The following is a 22314-nucleotide window of genomic DNA, read 5'->3' as shown; positions in this document are numbered from 1 at the left end:
CATGCACTGGCACCCAACTACGTCCCCAGGCCTAGACAGAGATTTAGAAAGCTTTTTTCCATGTAAACTTTGTGAATTCATAACTGAGGATATTCAAGGGATAACTACATCTTGAACTGTTACAAATTCTTCTTCTATACTGTTTTAAATGTTTTGAAGTCAAGGATATTGTACTAGCTGTCCTACTCAGGGACAGTTATAGACTCCTTCTAACCAGGTATACCTTAAAAGACAAGCCTTTTGCTTATTCCTTCTAAAACTCAAAAGAAGAGAGATCTTTTTGTTCATGGCTGGTAGCACAGCTTGGAACCTCATCTGCTCGAAACTGTTGACAAGAGGAACAAGTTCAAGGCCTGCATGGATTGCTAAATGAGTTTGAGGCTAGCCTAAGCTGGTTAGTTAAACCTTGCACCACACTGCAAAGTACTTGCCTACTATGCATAAAACCCTAGGTTCGGGGTTGGGGATTTAGCTCAGTGGTAGAACGCTTGCCTAGCAAGCTCAAGGCCCTGGGTTCAGTCCTCAGCTCTGAATAAAAAAAAAAAAAAACCCTAGGTTCAATCTTTACCACCACCACAAAATAATGATAATAACCTAACTAAAAAAGATTAGCCCCATACACACAAAATACACATCTTTTTCTAAACAATATTTGATACTTAGGGGCTTGGGGGATACCTCCATCAGTAAAGTGCTTGCCCCTCAAGGTTGAAAAGCTGAGTTAGGTTTCTAGCACTCGAACAAAAAGCCGGATGTAGTGGCACATGTTGTAATCCTACTGCTGAGCACACAGAGACAGGTCCATCTCAGGGTAACCTGATCAAAGTATGTTTAATATTTCTATTTTACCATGTAGTCCCTTTGTCTTTGTTCATTGCCTTTAGACCTCACGCAAGCTGTGTGATGGGCTTATGCACATTTCACAGGAGCAACTTAATCTCAGTTGTCCATGCTTCTGACATTAATTCTCCTTGAATTTTGAGTTGCATTGACTTAAATTTGTTTGTAACAGGACTTCACTATGAATTCCAGGCAGGCATCAAACTTAGCATCCTCCTGCCTCAGTCGTGACGTACTGGGATTATAGACATGTACCAGCATGCCCAGCCATTTGAATTTCTTGGGGACCATTGTTTACACTGTAGAGAACTTAGCAGATGGAGGTCCGAATTGGTCTGCTGTGGTTCTGCTGCCTTTAGTCAATGCCTCCTTGACATTCTTAAATACCTCTGTTGTTTCCTGCACATAAAGCTCTCTGGCTTTTGTAGAGCCATAAATTATCCCATCATAAAAATATTTTATCGGTGTAGAAATACGCTTTTGGCTTCTTCTGTCACAGTTTCATATTTGTTATGTATTGTAGAGACTTGTCAACTTCTGAATGTCTTGTTTTGTTCTTAAATGATGAAATAGGTATTTTTCCCATTGCACTTTAGGAGTTTGTTGAATATTTTCTTTAAATAGTAAGTACACTTGTCTGGATTTTCTTTGTTTAAGGTTTGTGTGGAGGTGGGGGGACACACATGACATGTGCATCTATGGAAGTCAAGGGATGATTTTTGGAGAGTCACTTTTGCCTTCTACCTCATTGTCTTTTTTCTGCTGTCCTGTGTCCTGCAGGCTAGCTGGCCCTTAGTTTCCTGACTCGTCTAGATGTGCCTCCTGTCTGGCCATAGAGGTGCAGGTTTACAGGTGTGCACTGCCACGCCAGGCTTTTCCCCATGGCTTATGAAGATTAAATTCAGGTAGTCAGGCTTGTGTCGCAAACACTTCTACACACTAAGCCATTTTGTCAGCCCTGATCTTTGTTAGTAAGAAGTGAGTAAGTAGGGGATGGAGAGATGGCTCAGCGGTTAAGAGCACTGGCTGCTCTTCCAGACGTCCTGAGTTTGAACTCCAAGAAACCACATGGTGGCTCACAACCATCTGCAATGAGATCTGGTGTCCTCTTCTGGCCTGCAGGCAGAACATTGTATGCATAATAAATAAATAAATCTTTAAGAAAAAAAGAGAGCGTCGTGGTGGTGGTGGTGGTGGTGGTGGTGGTGGTGGTGGTGGTGGTGGTGGTGGTGGTGCAGCACACATTTAATCCCAGCACTCAGGAGGCAGAGCCAGGCGGATCTCTGTGAGTTCAAGGCCAGCCTGGTCTACAAAGTGAGTTCCAGGAAAGGCACAAAGCTACACAAAGAAACCCTGTCTCAAAAAAACCAAAAAAAAGAAAGAGAGAGAGAGAAGGAGGAAGGGAGGGAGGGAGGGAGGGAGGGAGGAGGGAGGGAGGGAGGGAGGGAGGGAGGGAGAGAAAAAGAGAAAGGAAGGAAGGAAGGAAGGAAGGAAGGAAGGAAGGAAGGAAGGAAGGAAGGAAGGAAGGAAGGAAAGAAAGAAAGAAAGAAAGAAAGAAAGAAAGAAAGAAAGAAAGAAAGAAAGAAAGAAAGAAAGAGAGAAAGAAGCTTCTTGTTATCTTTTTTTTTTTTTTTGAGGGGGGAGGGTTTCAAGACAAGGTTTCTCTGTGTAGCTTTGCAGCTTTCCTGGATCTCACTCTGTAAACCAGGCTGGCCTTGAACTCACAGAGATCTGCCTGCCTCTACCTCCCCAGTGCTGGGATTAAAGGTGTGCGCCACCACCGAGTGACCTTGTTATCTTTTTTTTTGTTTGTTTGTTTTTTGTTTTTTGTTTTTTGTTTTTCAAGACAGGGTTTCTCTGTATAGCTTTGCGCCTTTCCTGCCTTTCCTGGAACTCGCTTTGGAGACCAGGCTGGCCTCAAACTCACAGAGATCCGCCTGGCTCTGCCTCCCGAGTGCTGGGATTAAAGGCGTGCGCCACCACCGCCCGGCCCTTGTTATCATTTTTAATCCTCTATTTTTATGACTCCCTTAGAATAATAGTAGCTTATGACAAATCAAAGAATTCTAGGACATAAAGACACACACTACACAGCTAAAAAACTCCAAGTCTTTTGAAATATGCAGTAGCAAGGAGAAAATACTAGCAGTGGCATTAGGTTATGGTAGAATTAACCATATCTGTGATATTTTGATGTCAACTTAACAGGTCATTGATCTTGTTACTCACATATCAAGAAGCTAACACTAAGAGAAGAGTGGAATGTTTGAATACAACTCAGAGACAGTTACATGCCCTGAAGTAAGCTCTGAAATATAGTGCTCACGATGGAGAAGCGGGTTTAAAAACTAAAGCTGATACTGAATGTGAACCACAGAGAAAAAAAAAAAAAAACAGCAAAGAATTATTAGATTATGCCAAAATAGTAAAGGCCAGAAAGTAGAGAGCAACTAAGTGAATAGTGTTTAGGACAGGCCAAGCCAAGTCAGCAACAGCAGCAGATTTCATCAGAAGCTACTTCAATATGTTCACACTTCAGTGTGTCCATGCTTCCTCAGTGTGTCCAAGCTTCTTACATAATGTGTTCACACTTCAGTGTGTCCATGCTTCCTCAGTGTGTCCAAGCTTCTTACATACAGCATGTTTACTCTTCAATGTGTTCACACTTCAGTGTGTCCATGCTTCCTCAGTGTGTCCATGCTTCTTACATACAGCATGTTTACTCTCAATGTGTTCACACTTCAGTGTGTCCATACATCTTACATACAGCATGTTTACTCTTCAGTGCATTCACACTTCAGTGTGTCTATACTTAAGTGTGTTTATATTCAGGGTTTTCATACTTCAGTGTGTCCACACTTCTTCAGTGTGCTGGACTTCTGCAGTGTGTCCATATTTGGTGTGTCCACACAAGTTTGTCAGTAGTTCAGTATATTTATACTTTGGTGTGTCCATCCTTCACTGTATGCATTCTTCTATGTTTTCTTCAGTGTGTGCTTAGTTTGATGTGTTCACATTTAGTGTTTCCGTACTTCAGCGTGGCCATACTTCGCTGTCCTCAGATTTCAGAGTGCTCATTTTAGCATCCTCTACCACCATCACTGGGGAAGGTGACCCTGAGATCATCCAGGCTCTAGAAGAAGGTTTCTGGTTAGTTGTGTCCTGAAGGCTATGACAAGAGCCCACTCACCTCTCTGTGGCTGTCACTCAGCTGAACCCTGGAGTTCTTCTCCGTGAGCCCTCAGTCATGTACAGAGTGTAGATAGCACCACACAGCATTCTGTTCTGTCATCTCAGAAACATCACAAGAAGGACGGGCTGGAACGTAATGAGCCACAGGCTGAGCCGTGTGACTAGGGGATGATGTAAAGAAACGAGATGGTTAAGCATTCCTTCTCTCTCCTACGAAGATGGGTGGACTGGGGTGTCTAGAAAAGACAGGACGTGAAGAACAACGAGCAGTTGAAAGGAGGCGGCCCGTCCAGGGCTGGAGCTGCCAGCCATGTTTGACTTCATTTTGCTTTTGTTGGCTGGGACCGCTGATTTTGGGTGGCTTAGTAGCTCAGCAGAGAAAAGCTAAATTGATATAGTTCATTTGTCTTTATTTTTAAGCCTGTGCTAGTGACCATATATATGGTCAGAAGAGATTTTTATTTATTTATTTATTTATTTATTTATTTATTTATTTATTTATTTATTTATTTATTTATTTATTTATTTATTGGTTTTTCGAGACAGGGTTTCTCTGTGTAGCTTTGCGCCTTTCCTGGAGCTCACTTGGTAGCCCAGGCTGGCCTCGAACTCACAGAGATCCGCCTGCCTCTGCCTCCCGAGTGCTGGGATTAAAGGCGTGCGCCACCACCGCCCGGCATCTTTTTTATTTTTATTGACTCATAAAATTGTCCATATTTGTGGACTACAGTGTGATAGCTCAACACCTGGAAACTGTGTGGAGAGGGAATATTCTAATTGTGTATGGGTTTGGGTTAAATCACTTGAAGCTACCTTTCAAGCTTGATGCTGTGTCTCAAAAGGCATCTGTAATCTGTACTATTGTATACATAGACACTTTGAAGCCAGTCCTGCATTTGGATTCTGTTTTCTCAGTAACTGGATGAATTTGACTAGACTTCTCCAGCCTGCTAATCCTCGTTTTAAAACCTGAGATCTGTCTACTTCCTTGTCTATAATGGACAAAATTAAATCTTACGTGATAGCATGAAGCCTGGCACACTGTAAATGTCCGGCGAATGCTAACGAGCCCCTGTCCCTTCGTTCCTCCACCTCCTCTCGCTCACAGCCCTGAAGAACAGCCAGTGCTAAGAGGAAGCTGCCCTACAGTGAGACCAAGGGCGTAGACGCAGACTGGTAGTGTTTTCTGACAGTCGGCCTCTTGTTTCCTTTTGTAGTTTAAGATTCCTACTCAGGTCTTAGAATATGGGATAAATAACTTTTTGAGATGAGATCTCTCTATTATATAGTCCCAGCTGTCCTGGTACCTGCCCTGTAGACCAGATTGCCCTTGAACTCACGGAGATCCACCTGCCTCTGCTTCCCGAGTGCTAGGATTAAAGGTGTGTAGAATAAATGACTTTTAATTTCATTTATAAAGGCAGGATGGGGAGCCCAGGGCTGGCACATGCCAGCCTTGTGGCATGGAGCTCTGGAGCCAGGAATAACCTTGACCTCCTGGTCTCCTGTCTCCACTTCCTAAGTACACAGATCAAGGAGTATGTCGCCATGGCCAGCCAGCAATCAAATTTCTTTCCTTAAAAGAAAAATAATCAGATTTCTTTTAATGTGTCAGGTGTTTTAAAATTGGCTATGCTAGTACCTGTAAATACAGACACTCCTAGACTTACAATGGGTTATATCCCAGTAAATTCACCGTGATATGAAAATATACAAGTGGAGGCAGAGCCAGGCGGATCTCTGTGAGTTCGAGGCCAGCCTGGGCTACCAAGTGAGCTCCAGGAAAGGCGCAAAGCTACGCAGAGAAACCCTGTCTCGAAAAACCAAAGAAAAGAAAATATACAAGGTGGAATTGCATTTGAAACAGCTCTCACCAAACCTGATAGCCTAGCCACCTAAATGTGCTAAGCACACCTGTGCAGTGTCACACATACAGCCTGTGCTATATCAAAGTATTGATTATCTCAGGTAAGGGTGTGTGTGTGTGTGTGTGTGTGTGTGTGTGTGTGTGTGTGTGTATAGAGGACAGTTTGTAGGACTCGGTGCTCTCTTTCCGCAGTGTGCGTCCCAGGATCGAACTCAGGTTGTTAAGCTCCGTCGCTAGCACCTTTACCCTTTGAGCATCTCGCTGGCCCTCATGTAATTAGTTTAGTGTCGTCCTGACAGTGCAGAATGGAATGACCCTGGCTCCTGTCCGTGAACACACATCACTGGAAATACACTGGGCCTGGGCATGTGAATCACACAGCCCAGCAGCTGCACTGACTGAGTCCCAGCTACAGCAGTGCCCACTGTCCCTGAAGACCATGGTGCCTGTCACCAGGCACAGTGCCCACTGTCCCTGAAGACCGTGGTGCCTGTCACCAGCCACGGTGCCCACTGTCCCTGAAGACCATGGTGCCCGTCACCAGGCACGGTGCTGCTTGCTCTCATCCCAGCACCCATGAGGCAGCAGTGACAGGAGGATTGAAATTCTAGGCTAGCCTAGGCTACTCAACTCATTCCAGGCTAGCCTTGTCTACAGAGAGTAGGGAAGGGAGGGAGAGGTGGTGGGGAGAAGGAAGAGCAGGTTATACCACATATCGGATTCCAAATTGAACCCAGTGTACATGAAGTCTTATCCCTTGCACACACCGTTGTTAGGTTGAAAACCCTAAGTCCAGCCGTTGCAAGCTAAGGGATTTCTATGTACTAAAAACTGATGAACACTTTAAATAAAAGGATTATGTAGCATATGAAATCTGTTTCAATAAAGCTTTTGAAAAAACAGCATTGAAAGCTAGCCTTGAGGGATCACATTCGGGAGTCTGAAGCAGGAGGATTGCCACAAGTTCCAGGCAAGCCTGGACTATGCAGTGAATGGCAAGCTAGTATGGCTACAATGTGAAATTCTGTCTTGGGGGAGGGGGAAAGGTTGAGGCTGGGGAGATGGCTCAGTGGGTAAGCACGTGTTGCTCAAGCATAAGGCCCCGAGTCAAAGCTTTGGAACATGTGTGAATTTGGTCATCCCTCAGACTGGAATTTCAGCTCCCCAGAAACTGAGAGGCCAGCTAGCCTGGCACATGAAGGGTATAAGGCAAGGACCAACAACCCAGACCATGTACATGCACACTCATTCACATTAACTGAATCCGTGAGCTGATACATAATTGAGAAAATGATAGCTAGTGTAGACGTCAAATAGTGAAAAGAGACTTGGTTATGCTACATTAGTTACTTTGCTATTGCTGCAGTAAAACACCATCCCCAAAAGCAACTTGGGGAGGAAAGGGTTTGTTCTACCTGACAACTCTCAGGCCACACTCCAGCATCCAGGGAGTTGGAGCAGAAATCTGGAGGCAAGAACTAAAGGCCGAGAACAGAAGATGGCTGCGGCCTGCATTGCTCAGCCTGCCATTTATACTCCCTTCAGCACCCTGCCCATGGGTGGCACCACCCCGATGGGCTGGGCCCTCTCACAATCACTAATTTTAAAAAATGCCTCACAGGATTGCCCATAGGACTCACCTCTTCAGTAGTCTGTCTTCATAAATGACTCTAGCTTGTGTTAAGTTCACACACACACACACACACACACACACACACACAAAACCTACCCAACACACTATACTCTTCTATCTTCTTCACTTTCTTTCAAACGTTTTAATCATTTTATTATTTTTTTTATGTGTATGGGTGCTTCGCCTGCATGCATGTCTGTGTATCTGGTGCCCATAGAGGCCAGAAGAGGGAGTCAGACCCCCTGAAACTGGAGTTACCAGCCACCATGTGGGTGTTGGGAATTGAACCTGGGTCCTCTGGAAAAGCAGCTGGCATTCTTAACCTTGGAGCCATCTCTCCATCCCCGTCTAATTTTTTTTTTTTTAATTTTGTGTTTATTGATTTTGTGTGGGGGGTGCGGATACTATAGAGAGTGTATGGAGCCGGGCAGTGGTGGTGCACACCTTTAATCCCAGCAATCGGGAGGCAGAGGCAGGCGGATCTCTGTGAGTTCGAGGAAAGGCACCAAGACTACACTGAGAAACCCTGTCTCAAAAAACCAGAGAGAGAGAGAGAGAGAGAGAGAGAGAGAGAGAGAGAGAGAGAGAGAGAGAGAGAGAGAGAATGAGAATGAGAATGGAGGTGAGAGGACCATCCTCTCCTTCCTTCCACCATGCGGATCCTAGGAATCACAACCAGGTCCTTAGGTTTGCCAGCAAGTGCCTTTACCCACTGAGCCATCTTACTAGCCTGATTTCTTTTTTCTCTTCTTTTTGTTGTTTGCTTATTGCTTGGTTTGTTGCTGGCTGTTTGGTTGGTGGGTGGTTGGTTAGTGGGTGGGTGGGTGGGTGTGTTTTTGTTTAGGTTTGATTTGGTTTGGTTTTGGTTTTGAGACTGGGTCTCACTATGTAGCCCTGGCTGTCCTGGAACTCATGATGTAGACCAGGCTACCCTTGAACTCACAGAGAGTCCAATGCTAATGCCTCCCAAGTGCTAGGATTAAAGACATGCACTACCATGGGCATGAACCACCATGGGCATGCACCACCATGGCCAGCTAGTCCACTTTCTTGCCTTTGAAATTTTCTATAGCAAAATGTTTTCCTTTTAAAGGGAGGCATGGCAGTTCACAGCTATAATCCAGCACTTGGGATACTGAAGCTGAGGCAGAATGATGAACACACATTCAAAGCTAGCCTGGGCTTCACTGTGAGTTTGAGATCCTCTAGGATTACCTAGAAAGACCCTGTCTCAAAAAAATAAATAAAAATAAAAATAAAAATAAGAAAGTCAATTAAAAATAAATAATATAATTTAAAATATCTCTTTAAATGAAATTTATGGAAACTATGTTCTTGACTTAAAGCCAGGTAGGTTTCTAGCTTGTATAACCTAAGGCCAAAGATGTACAGAGTTGTCTGGCATGTTGGTCCTGGCATGTTGGTCCTCATCTGTGAAAACGCTTCCTTGCACTCCAGGGGAGCACATAGTTTGCATTATACTTGTCAGAGCTATTTTCATCAAGAAATGCTATCTATGTGTCCCCTTGCCAACATCTTTGCAGAGTTTACAGCTTTGAGCAATTTATTGGCATCAGTCTGCAATACCATGAAGCAGCTGCTCGGCGGCAGTTGAGCTGTGCTAACATGCCACCCTTCTGTGTGAATGCTTAGGAGTAAATGACCAAGATGTGTGCTTTGGGATTGAAGAGAGCAGTTCTCATGGAGAGTGTGTAATAATCGTTACCATCATCAGAAACGGCATAAACGGGTCTTTTCCTTTCACTCTGCCGTTCTAGATACTGTACTACAGTGAGAGGTGGGGTGTGGGAGGGAGGGGCGAGAGGAAGAGAGGGGGGGGTGGTCTCCAAAGGTAGCTCAGGCTGGCCTTGAATTCTCAGTCCTTCTTCCTCTGCATCTTGAGTACTTAGGATTACTACCATATCCAGCTTGCAATATTGGCTGTTTTGTTTTGTTGTTGATTTAGCCTTAGTTTTATTTGTATAATGAAATAGTTCTTCATTTGTTAATTTAGTGATGGTTTATTTCTTCTCATAATTGTAATCATTTTAAGTATTTACATACCAGAAAGACAGAACTTTTTAATTTTTGGAAATGACTTCCTAAATTAATGGTCAACCAAGAATAAGCAAAATTAGACAGGAGAAGGGACACTAGCTCTGTGGGAAGAAGTCTGCACTCTTCATGCTGGCCCTAGAGTGAGACATGCTGGAAAGGTCATCTTGCCTACATGAACGGGGATAGATACACATTCTACTGTCTTTTTCAGATGAACCAGGTCATTCAGATGAACCTTGTCTTTCTGGCAAATAGTCCCTAACCGCAGAAGAGAAACCATGTAAGCTGTACTTCATTCATAAGTTAGAAATCAAAATTTAAAAACTATAAGGAACTAGAAGAAAAGTAATAGCACAAAGTGAAAAATTCACAACTAACAGATATTAACTCCCTTCCTCACTTTGGGGCAGTGGTGAGTAACTGGAACAGAGAAGAGCATGCAAAGTATTACAATTAATTTCTTTCCAAAGATTTGAGAGAGTAATCTTTTCATAACACAGTAGCAAAACGTTGTGATGTTTTCCAAACAAAACAAAATCCTGCAGTTTGGCTGCCATGGTGCTCGCCTGTAATCTCACTACTTGGGAGGCAGGGGCAGAAGCTACAGGGTGAGATCCTGTCCCAGAGCTAAAATATTCAGAGACAGAAAATTATTTTAAATAAACGTAATATTAGAAGGGCAGAGGAAACATGAAGGAATCCTGTTAAAACTTAGAACTAAACGACAGAAATAACATTTCAAGGAAATGGAATTAGATGCCTCCGAGTCCTCCTGAGTTTGGTTTATAAGACACAGAAGTTACACTGTCACAGCAGAGTACATTTTCCCCATAACACTGTGAAGATTAATAAAGTAAGCCAGCTGGGGTCATCCACAGCTGTAATTCAAGCGTCAGGGAGGCAGAGACAGAGGGATCAAGCATCCATACCAGCCTGGACTACACCGAGACACCACATCCAGCCTGGGCTATATAATAGAATAAGAACTGGAAAGGTTAGAGAGAAGGTATGGATTGGGATTAATAAAGGATTTATTGACAGGGAATAGAAAAAGAAATGGTTTGAAGAAACGACAAAACTGGGCTGATGGAATGGTTCAGTGGCCTAAGACACCTGCCTCTAAGCTCTGGAGACCTGAGCTTGATCCCTGAGCCTACATGGTAGAGAGACCTGACTTCTGAACGCTATCCTCCAACGGAGGCACACACGCATTGGCACGTGCATGCATACACACACGTGCAGATACACAAAATAAGTGCAAAAAAAGACTTTAAAGAAAGGATAGAACTTGCCAGTATACCCAATAAATAAGTTTCAGAATAATAGTTATGCATCAGTCCTAAAAACAGTCAGTAGAAAATCCATCCTATTAGCTAAGGTTGGTGTTTAAACCTATAATCCCAACATTTGGAAAGTTAAGGCGAAAGGATCCTGAGGTTAGTCTGTGTTATGTAAAACATTCTAGTTTACCCTGGACCACACAATAAAACTCAGCCTCAAAAAGAAAAGAAAAAAATCTCAAAAAAGAGCATAATTAAGAACCCAGATAAATTTGGGTCCTACAGAAAAAAAGGAAAAACAACCAGGCACTGTGGCATAGGCTTTTACTTCTGGCATTTGTGAGACAGGCAGGATCAGAATCCAGCCTTGGATTCACAGTTAAATTTGAGGCAGGCAGATCCTGTCTCAAAAACACCAAACAAAAAGACACCACTTTACACTTTTCCACCTATGAGACTAGGGCTAGCCTGAGGTATTTACTGCATAGTGAGGCCTTGTCTCCAAAAAAAAAAAAAAAACAACTGGCATGGCTTTGAGTAATTGATAAAGTATCAGAGGGAAAAAAAGAAAAACCAGAAGCACCAAGATGGACCTAAATTAATGCCCAGGAACCACGTGATGGGACAACTCTGACCTCCATACATAAACCATGGCACAAGCATGCTCCCAACACACACAAAATAAATAAGTGTAATTAAAAAATTAAAAGACGCCGGGCAGTGGTGGTGCACGCCTTTAATCCCAGCACTCGGGAGGTAGAGCCAGGCAGATCTCTGTGAGTTCGAGGCCAGCCTGGGCTACAGAGTGAGTTCCAGGATAGGCGCAAAGCTACACAGAGAAACCCTGTCTCAAAAACAAAAACAAAAAAATACTCAATGAATTTTAGCTTACAATTAGGAGAGAATTTCAAGTAGTTTCTGAAAGGGAACTAAGTCCTGCTATTTTACACTTCATATCTAAAGCTGCAGTCTGAGCTGCTATGATTCTAGCTCGAAGATGTAGATTACATCCCAAAACAGTGAAGATGCTCCATCCTGCGGCTGAGAGCTACTTTGTTGCTTTCCAATTTAAATTCTTTATGTAAAGTAAATAAGCATATCCCTCTCATTGGGATACAGGGTTGCCTTTGCATAAATGCTAAGGGTATATGTATACCAAAGAATTTTTTTAGTAAATACATGACTTATTATTAGCAAATGTTTGATTGCTTCCATACTTCTTACACTCAGGAATCCCATTTTAAAAAAGTTCTTGGGGTTGGGGTTGCAAGTAGGAACAGGTTTAAGAAGCTGTGTCGCTGGGACGATTAATTAAAGGGGCCAAAGCTGGAAGGATAAAGAGCGCTGGTGGGTCGGCGGGCGCTGCGGAAAAGTCACGGGCCCAAGCTACCGGAGTCAGAAAGAAACCAGGCCTGGAGGGACAGAAAGACGGCGGGAGCAGAGCAGAGAGGAAACAGAAAGAGGACCATAGAGAGAGAGCGTCGGGGTGCACGTCCGGCTTTAAGGCTGGGACGCAGTCACGCACTGATGACGTAAGAGCGAGAGCAGGATCCTAACAAAAGCCCTCAAGATACCATTATATATTAGTAAAAGTTGGGAGGTTATGTTGGAAGTCATTTTTCATGTTTTATTATATCTTCATATTAAAAATATTTATGGCTAGTGAATGATTTTTCAGAAAAAAAAAAATTTGTTGAAGCTGGACATGGTGGCACACGCCTTTAATCCCAGCACTTGGGAGGCAGAGGTAGGTGGATCTCTGTGAGTTCCAGGCTAGCCTGGTCTACATAGTGAGTTCCAGGCCAGTCAGAGCTACACAGTGAGAACCTGTCTTGAAAAACAACAAAAGACAAAAAAAAAAAATTGTTTTGTTTTTGATATATGAGGAAGCCATCATTTTCCCCTTTCCCATTAAGTACTGCAAGAGCTCAGTTATACCATGAAGCTGAGGATGTAGCTCTTGGTGAAATACAAAGCACTGGGGTTCCGGTCCCTTCACCACATAAACTGATTTATAAACCTGTAATTCCAGCATTCAGGAGGATCCAGAGTCATCCTTGACTACAAAGAAAATTAGAGCAGCCTGGGCTACCAGAGACCTTGTCAAGAAAAATAAAATAAAATAAAATCTGATGTAACTGAATAAGCTTAACATTAGATCAGTGGCTGCATTCTTTACCACAAATTAAATAACGCTATCTTGAAAACCAAATGAGTCTCCTAAAGGCGCAAATAACTGTATGACTGTATTTGTGTGCAGTCTGTGTGCTTTGGGCAAGAAAGGAGAACGGATTCTAGCACTGCCCGTTCCAGCTTCTGCCCTGGCCCGGGAGTCTAGTAAGGCGGCAAGGCTCAAACTCCACAGTCGGTTTTAAAATATCTACTCCAGCTAGGTGGTTCTAAATAGAACTAATGACAGCCAGAAAAGAGAGGCCTGTAGGGACTTGCTCTGACACGGAGCTGGCATCTATAAACAGAGCAGGAGCAGGCATCGGGGCATCCTTCTGTTGCCCGAAGTTTGTGTGTTGGCATGAAGATAAAGTCATAGGAAAGAATTACCTAGTGCAGAGCCCACCATTATTCCACAGATAAATCGGGTAGCAGGCCCTCTCCCCGGGTGTCTGTTTGATGGATCAGTCTAGGAAGTAATCAGAGTATCCACTAATGAAAGCCAAAAGCTAGTGAGGAAAAATAATAGGCTTGAGAAGACGTGGTTGCAAAGTTTACTCTAAATTCTTCAACAAGTTCAGCGGAGTCCATTTTTCACTCAAAAGGCAAATAAAAATGGAGGTGACAAGGCTATGAAAGCCAAAGTGGGAGGGAGGGGCTGTCTTGAGTTCAAGGCCATCCTGGGCTACAAAGTGAATGCCAAGCCAGCCATGACTACATAGCATAACACTGTCTCAAATTAAGTAAGGAATAAATATTTTGGAAAGGCAACTGGACAGGATGGGGTGTAGCTCAGTGGTAAAGTACTTGGCTGGCATGCACAAGGCCCTGGACTCAGTCCCCAGGACTGGAAAAATTAAAAATGGCAACTCATGCCAGCTCCCTTTACCGTTTGTAAACGGCTGCAGAAATACTCCAGCTGAAGCTATATTAAACTTCCTGTTTGAAGTAAACCGTGATTAGTAGTCACGGAAAACCATTCTGTGTTCTATTCTCTACCTTCTTCGTTTAGACTTCATAAGGTAAGAGGACAGTTTAAGAGGAAGGAAAAACTGACCAGGCTGAGCCTGCCTGCCATGCACAGGGCCTGGGTTTGAGTTCCAGCAATTAAATAACAATTGTTGCTAATACTCCACTCAACAAATATGTGCAGAAAACTGCAGTAGAACTCCAGATACATTCCACACCCATTGTGTCACAGTCCATAGGTGTGACGCACACATATCACGGGGTGTTTTTTTTTTGAAGCTCCAGGTGTGACTGCAATGTGTAGAAAAACTAGCAACCACTAGCCTATAAAAAGTCAGTTGTAATGCTAAAAGTAATATTTACTATATTAGGAGTCATGTGCACAATTGTACGTTAATATTTTGTTTTCTCAACTCTCGTCATATATGTAATATATGAAAATATATTCAAATATTTTATCTATTTAAAATAAATGTTTAGTGTCAATCATTATTAGCCTGTCTGCCAAAAATCATACTTGCTATTTTCTTGTTTTCATATATCAACAGGAATTTGCAGCCATGAAACAGATTATCATTAGTATGTGTAGTAAACATTCTGAGAACAACTTACTTACCAAAATGGAATCAAAAAGTGTGACAGAAAATCAAGCATCCAAGATTTTGAACATGCCAAGAGAACATGAAGACAATGTATTTATACCCAATCCAACCCTGTTTGTAAGTATAGCTAAAAATATTAAGAATTTTAAGCTGTAGTTCTCACTAAATATGTTTTTTCTTCTCCTTCATATTTGTTTTAAATTAATTTGGATGTTGTTAGGCAAAGGTCTTGTAATGTCTATATATATCCCTTGCCTATTGTACATTAGCTGAGTATTGGATTTTATGTTTCTAATTAGCATATTGAACTTGCCTAGAAATGATCCTAAATCTACACCTTTCCTTCTCCCATCAACAGGAACAAATTACAAGGGGCTCAGAAATGTATTCTGCACGATTTTTATCTTTTGTGTGTGCACATGATGTGGGTGTGTCCGTGTTCACAGGGACCATGTGAGCGGCATGCATGTGAGGGGTTGGAGGACAACTTCAGGTCCCTTGTTTCCTGCTCCTGGCCCTCAGGCTTCCTGGGGTCCTTCGGTCTCTGCCTCCCGTCTCACCCATAGGATGCTGAGATTCTAGACTTGCATTACTGCATCCATACTCAGGTCCTCATGCTCGTGTGGCAAACACTGTACCCACTGAACCATGTCCCCAGACCACAATGTTCTCATTTACATGAGAATAAAAAGGATGAAAATAGCATCTGCCCCTACTTACTTATACACTATTGTGTTGGATCTTTCATAACAAATAAAACAGTTCATACTAACTGGAGCCAGATATACCAGTATGTGCCTAATATATCAGTCACCTGGGAGGCTTAGGCAGGAGGATTGTAAGTTCTAGACCAGTGTGCTCAACTTGATGAGACCCTATCTGGAAATAACTTTTAAAATAAAATTAAAAGGGTTGGGTAACACAGCTGAATTCCCAGAATATGGGAGGTGGAGAAAGGAGGATCAGGAATTCAAGGCCAATCTTAGCTACATCATGAATTGGAGGTCAGCCTGAATATAGTGAAACCCTGTCTGGAAGAAAGGGGTGGAGGAATGTGTAGAAAATATTGAAAATTATGTTTCAACAAATAATACAAAAAGAAAAAAGCAACAGAAAAAAAGTGGCATTATTGATTACTTCAACATGATTTTCCAAAAAGAAACATGAGGTTTAACTTGCAATCCTACAAGACTCAAAATGAGAAAAATTTTCTTTAATATTCCAGTTCAGTAAGTCCTTGAACTTAATATTTTTTTTGAAGTCTTCTAGATGCTTGTTAAAAACAAGTTGGGCAGCTGGAGGCGCATGCCCTTAATCTCAGCACTTGGAAAGCAGAGGCAAGCAGATAGTTTGTGGCCAGCCTGGTCTACAAAGCAAGTTCCACAGAGTTCCACGGGGAAACCTTGTGTCAGGGAAGGGGGGGGGGGTGAGTCCAGGAATTGTGACACTAGCCTTCTCTTTACACACACACCCAGGCTTCTGGAGATCAGTGATATGGAAGACATTTACGTTCATATAATCAAACCCCCTTTCTTTTTCCTCCCATGCTAGGCACTGAACCCCTTCTTGCACTTGTGCTTGGCAAGGATACCATCTTGGGTGTTTCGAAAGGTCTCACAGACAGAGACAGGCTCGCTAGGCTGGCCTCACACTCACACTCCTGCCTCTGCCTCCAGAGTGCTGGGGTTACAGACGTGTGCCGCCACCCAGCGTCAGCGTCCCACTTTAAAATGACAGCAGGCTTCAGTCTGTGTACCGCAGAGGAAATCTATGGGAAGGGTCCGTGTTGCGGTGATGTAGGCCACGCTGACTGTGGGGAAGGAGGCCGCTGATGGGAGTGCCTCCAGCCCAGGCACTTGGAGTCTCAGCGGCCCTGCCCATTGAGCTTCCCCATGCACCATGCGTGTCAGCGGCTCCGCCTCTCCCACAGTTGTGCTTGCCCGGAGGTTCATCCTTGCTGTGACTCACTCAGACCCTTCGTCTCCTCACCTTTCTGTGGTTCCTTCCACATCTCTGGTTTGTTTCAGCACAGACTCGCTGAAGGGGAAGAATGAATCACTTAGCTCTCCCATTTCATTCTCTTCCAGCTCCTAAAACTACGTTATATACTCGGGTGAGGAACTGAGACCCTGGAAAGTGAAAGAGGCAGTGTGAGCCTAGGAGGCTGAGGCAGGAGGTGAGACCTCCATGAGCTTGAGACCATGGGTTACATAGTGAGTTTCAGGCTGTCCTGAACTACAGAATGAGAGAACTTGTCTCAAAACAAAACAAAACGGAAAAAAAAAAAGATTAAATTTGTATTTTCAGTCAGGAATAATATTACAGCCTCTTCCATATATAGTTTAGTAATAAGCCATTTGAAATACGAAATTTCTGAGTGAGCAGGGAATGAGGGACGAATGGATGATTGCAGACAGTCTCATGTTTTGTCCATTATAAACCCAGACCAACTGGCATCTCACTGAAGTTGGGTCTACCTGTGAAATAGACTTAGAAATCAGGATTTGTGTCCCAGCCTGCAGCATTCTGGAAAACAGAGCAATCATGTCTACTAAATGCAGCCTCTCCCTCCCTTAGAAGCTGCGCAGGTTAAACGCTGCCCAGCTCTTTTCTAGATCCCAGGAGCAATCCCCAGGCTGATTTTGTCTGCCGTTATCAGTCACTGTTCTTTCTAAGTTTAACAAACTTTCTAAGTGTCTTAGAATCCCCAGGTTATAGATTAGTGTTTTAGATGGCTGCTTGTGGTCAGCACAGAGGGTTTTGTCTTATCAGTTAATCCTCTCCAATCTCCCCCATACCTAATGAATTACTTCTATTAGATTCCCAGTTAATCAGTCATTTGTTTCTGCAGCAGCTTTCAGAGGAGGGGGGCCTCACAAAATCTGCAGTAGTTTGTGGAACCTGTTGACACTGTACTACAATTAAATTGTCTTTATTAATTTGTACTGTTTCTCTATAAAATTATAAATATAATTAGCTTAAGTGAGCACATAATAATTATGGCAGTGTTCATAGTAATAAAAGGTAATCATTAAGTGTGTCAGTAATGTTCCATACATAAATAAATGAAAACTGCCTTCATCCGAAAGAACCTCTGTGAGATGTGAATTTAAAATAAGGACTCTGGCAGTGATGGCCTGTGCCCTCAGTCCCAGCACTTGGAAGGCAGAGACAACGAGTCTCTTGAGTTTGAGGCCAGCCTGGTCTACAGAGAGAGTGTTCCAGGACAGCCAGGGCTACACGAGAGACCCTGTCTCGCAGAACCAGCAGGGAGGAGATGGTTAAGGACTCTCCTTACTTAAAAGGTTAATTGTGTTAATAAGTGAAGGAGGAATATCCAATTTAGTACACAGTACCGTTGTATGTTTGAAGGGCCGAGAACTGGTAAGATGGTAGAATAAGAGAGACACTACTGTTCAAACAGCTAAGGGTGGAATTACCAAAATAAAGAATAGCTGATTGTGTATCTGAATTATTGTGCCCATTTTATCCGGGGTATGTTTAGAGTTAGAAAAGTCTTTAAAGGGGCAGACAGTGAATAATTTGCTTTTGTGAACCCCATACAGTCCCTACTACATTTGTTGTTGTTATATTTCTTTTAAAATGTCTAACTCAGTATCTAACCCATACATAAACAGATAGCTGTTGATCTGTGCTCCATGTTAGACAAATCACTCCATGCCAACTACGAGTTGGTAATAGATTAGTATCTAGAAGTTAAGCTATACTAGCATACTAGTAATAGCACATCACTAGCAGAAATATCTGGAAATGAAGAATTACTCATTTCATGGGAATCCGAAATCAACCTTTCAAAACCACAGTTACTTACTTGGCATTTGTTCACGTTTTGGTGGTGACAAATGAGACTTAGATACTAGGGTAGGTGAGAAATCACATATTCAGTTCTAATGTAGCTCAAAGTAGCATGAATTATAATTAATATACAACCAAGGGCAGAAGTTTGCCAATAGCCAGAGATGGTGCATGCCTGTAATTGCAGTAGAGAGCCCGATCACAAGTTCAAGGCCTGCCTAGGTTACACAACAAAAACCTCATCTGAAAAAATCAGTTCACCCACAAAAGACTCTGCATACATGCCTCTGGGTGGTAGAGGTGACTAAACCGAGTGTAGACCCCCATGCCTGTAATCCCAGCAAGTGGGAGGCAGAGGCAGGAAGATTGCCACTAGGTCCAGGCCAACCAGGGCTACAGAGGGTCTAAATTAGAAGTAAGTTCAAGTTCATAAAGATGATTGTGGTGTTTCTGTGCCTTGCTAATTGGGCATTTACTTAGAGTTGTAAATGCTGCCCGTAGTTCTTTCTGGTAAAGAACTACGCTGCCTGCTTAGTTCCTTCCGGCCATGTTCTCACCCTACTGCCCTGCATGTTCTTTGAACCAAACAAGATAAATATAGTACGGAGCAAGAGTCTGTGATGAACCACTGTGCTAAACTGTCCTCAAACCACAAAATAGGGGATGGCCCAAACAACTACTACAGCCACCAGGCTGGCCTTAAACTCACTGTGTAGCCCAGGCTGGCCCTGACTCACTGCAGCTCTCCTAGCTTGTCCATCCGAGTGTCAGATTACAGGCAGCACACAGACATTTTCACAGATAATAACGGAATCCCGTGAAGAACTCCATGCTCACATATGAACAATGCCAAGTGAAATGAATCACTTTAGAAAATGCAGTCTGCCATAACATCCACAAGAAGAGACTCTGGAGTGGGGGATTGGATGGGGGAGGTGCTTGCCATGAAAACATCAGGACCCAAATGTTGTTCCGCAGAACCTGTGTAACTCCAATTTATAGTCCCAGTGTTCCTACACAAGCTGGAAGTCAAAGACAGGAGAATCCATAGAAGCCTTGAGGCCAGAGAGCCTAGCCTAAGCTCCAGCTAGAAATAAAAGAGTCTATCTCAAATCAAAGTGGGAAGGGAAGGGCCCATGTCCGAGGTTGCCCACGGACCTCCAGATATGCCCATACACAAAACAATATTTATCGTGTTCTGTGGATATCACATATGCAGTGTATTTTATTATATCTGTGTACGTTTTTGATGTGAATTGAACTAGAGAGATGGCTCAGCATAAGAACCAAGATTGGATCCCACTACCCAAGTCAGGTGGCTCACAACCCTGCACCTCTGGCCTCCACAAGCATGTGCACTCCTGAGCATGTACGTATTCACACAGACACACACATACAAACTGGAAAATAATAAAAATCTTTTAAAATGTGAATTGACTTACATCTATCAAAACAATACTTGGCTCAAATAAATTAACTGGTAAATTCTGCCAAACCTTTAAGGATGAAGTTATACCAATTCTCCACAATCTCTTTCAAAAGTTAGAAACAATTCCCAGTTTGGGGGTCAATAGAATGATAAAAGTGTTTGCCTGGCATGCATCACACAAATCAAGTATGGGAGAGCTGGCCATATTCAAACCTGGGAAATGGAGACAGGAGTATCAGAAGGTCAAGGTTATTTGGGGCTATGTGTTGGTTTAAAGACAGTCTGGGATATAGGAGACCTTGGAGAAGGAAGAGGTGGGGAGGGGAGGGATGGAGGAGAGTTCCCAACCTGTTTTACAAAGCCAACCTTAACAATGCTTAGTAACAAAACTAGCCAAAAATATTATAAGAAAACTATAGACCCTTCTCCTAGATGAAAAAATATATATAATGATTTTCATGGGCAGTGAAATTATTCTGTGCATACTGTAATGGCATACATAGCTTTAGATATTTGCCCAAAGCCAGAGAATTTGCATAGTAGTGTCAGTTCGCAGTTCTAAGAGATGCGCCACTGTGGTGAACTTGGGGGAGTGCTTGCCTGGCATTCAGGAAATCCTGGGTTTGAGCCCCAGCCTTGTGTAAGCAGGCTGTGGTGGTGCTGTGCCTAATCTGAACACTTGGGAGACAGAGATAGGCTAGAGTTCAAGACCACGATGTGCTGCACGAGGGCTGTATCTGTGCCTGCCTTCTGGTTTGGCTGGGCACTAAAACCCGTCCTGAACAAAGTCTGTGTAACTGAAGTCAGATTGGAAGACCTGAGACCTGTTCCCAGGAATCCCAGCACTCAGGAATTGTTCAGGATCATCCTTGGCTACATAATAAGTTCAAGGGCAGCCAGGGCCTTGTATCCTGACAGTCACCCTCCCCTGAATAGATTAGTAACTCTCCTGGTGAGGCGGGGAACTTGTACAAGGCCTGTGGACTCCTTACCAGCTCAGCCCCAGATGCACCCAAAACAGCCTTCCCAATGCAAATCACCTCTGTCTCCATCCAATTCCAGAACCCTTAGAGGAAGGAAAGGCCACACAGTGACAGCCCTCCCTCGGACTCTCCCTTCCCAGAGTTCTTCCTCACTGTTTCCCTGTTTTGCTTGGGCTTGAGAAGGTACTGGGGAGCCAGTGGCTGGGGTGGCTTTAAGTGGCCATGAATTGCCTGGTGCCCTACCACCCCAAGGTAAAAGCATGAAAGATCCCACAGCAACCACGTAGGAGCTCATTTCTTACCAAGGACTCAGCAAACCCGAACCTGAAAGTGCCGTGACAGATGCTCCATAGTTGTGTGAATGAAAGAGAGGTGGGCTGTCTAGCTTACAGAGTGCCCCAGATGTAGCATGTAGTTCTCTACATCACCTCCTCCTTGGAAGCATTGCATTTAATTTACTCTTTTTTTTTTCTTTCTTTTCAGACTAAAAAGGAAGCACAAGAATGGGCCAAGAATCAAAAGATGAAGGCCTAGTGTTTGGTGCTGGAGAGGCCAGAGCCTAACCCTAACCCAGCCAGGCCCCTCCCTCCATACTGCACGCCCAGCCAGGGCCGCTGCTCTGTGTTGGAGTGGGGCCTTGTATCATCGTGTTCTCCAGAAGTGCTGTCTCTGTGGGGGAGAAACATTTGTTTTAATCATGTACTTGACAGTTTCAAATATAAGTAACTTAATGTTTATTTTAACTAATGTTAAATTAACAAATTTCAGTATAATCAACATATAAAGTACAAATAGTTGTATGCTTTATATTTTGGTTTTATGTATTTTATTATAAAATAAATATCCATCCTCTGAATAGATTGTAGTTTTCATGAATAGAGAGTTCTTCTTAGAGTAAACTTCCTGAACTACATAAATTCTGAAATCACATGACACAAATACCAAACACCCCACATTCTCTGTTACGTGGCTGGCGGTGGTGGCACACACCCTTAATCCCAGCACTAAGAGCAGTGGTAGGCGAGATCGAGACCAGCCCGGTCTACAGAGTGAGTTCCAGACAGGCTCCAAACTACACAAAGAAACCCTGTCTCAAAAAAAAAAAAAAAAAGTCATTTGTGGGGCTGTCAAAATGGCTTGGTAGATACAAGCCATACAATCTAAGTTCCATGCCAGAAACTCAGACAAAGGGAAGAGCTGACACCCAAAAGCTCCCCTGCCCTCTTCATGGCACACATACACCAGCATACATACAAACAACACACTGCATACAACAACACACTCAAGTGTGTAAACTGATAAACGATACTCTTGTTTTTTCTTTTGTGGGGATGGGTTTCCATTTGTTTGTTTGTTTTTGAGACAGGGTTTCACTGTGTATCTTTGGCTGTTCTGGAACTCACTATGTAGACCAGGCTAGCCTCAAACTCACTGAGCTCTCAGTGCTGAGATTGAAGATATGTGCTGCCACAGCAC

At 43.3% G+C, this 22314-nt stretch overlaps 1 protein-coding gene across 3 annotated transcripts in view; it reads left to right on the top strand.

The window, feature by feature from the left end:
* Pibf1 (progesterone immunomodulatory binding factor 1) overlaps positions 1–21696 on the top strand; it is a 188390-nt gene extending 166694 nt beyond the window's left edge. Inside the window, exons 17-18 of one of the 3 annotated variants that reach the window (XM_028877162.2) lie at positions 14557–14727; positions 21322–21696. In XM_028877162.2, the coding sequence (XP_028732995.1) occupies positions 14557–14727; positions 21322–21372 (222 nt within the window). In that variant the 3' untranslated portion in view covers positions 21373–21696. Of the gene's footprint in view, positions 1–9801; positions 9871–14556; positions 14728–21321 lie in introns of those variants that run through there. The other 2 variants (XM_037208356.1, XM_028877163.2) reach the window with 2 other exon arrangements.
* The last annotated feature ends 618 nt before the right edge of the window (positions 21697–22314 follow it).

This window comes from Peromyscus leucopus, chromosome 9 (assembly GCF_004664715.2).
Source record: "Peromyscus leucopus breed LL Stock chromosome 9, UCI_PerLeu_2.1, whole genome shotgun sequence".
Taxonomy (NCBI): Eukaryota; Metazoa; Chordata; class Mammalia; order Rodentia; family Cricetidae; genus Peromyscus; species Peromyscus leucopus.
Note: the sequence above shows the minus strand (reverse complement) of the source record. Positions and strands in the feature narration are given on the sequence as shown.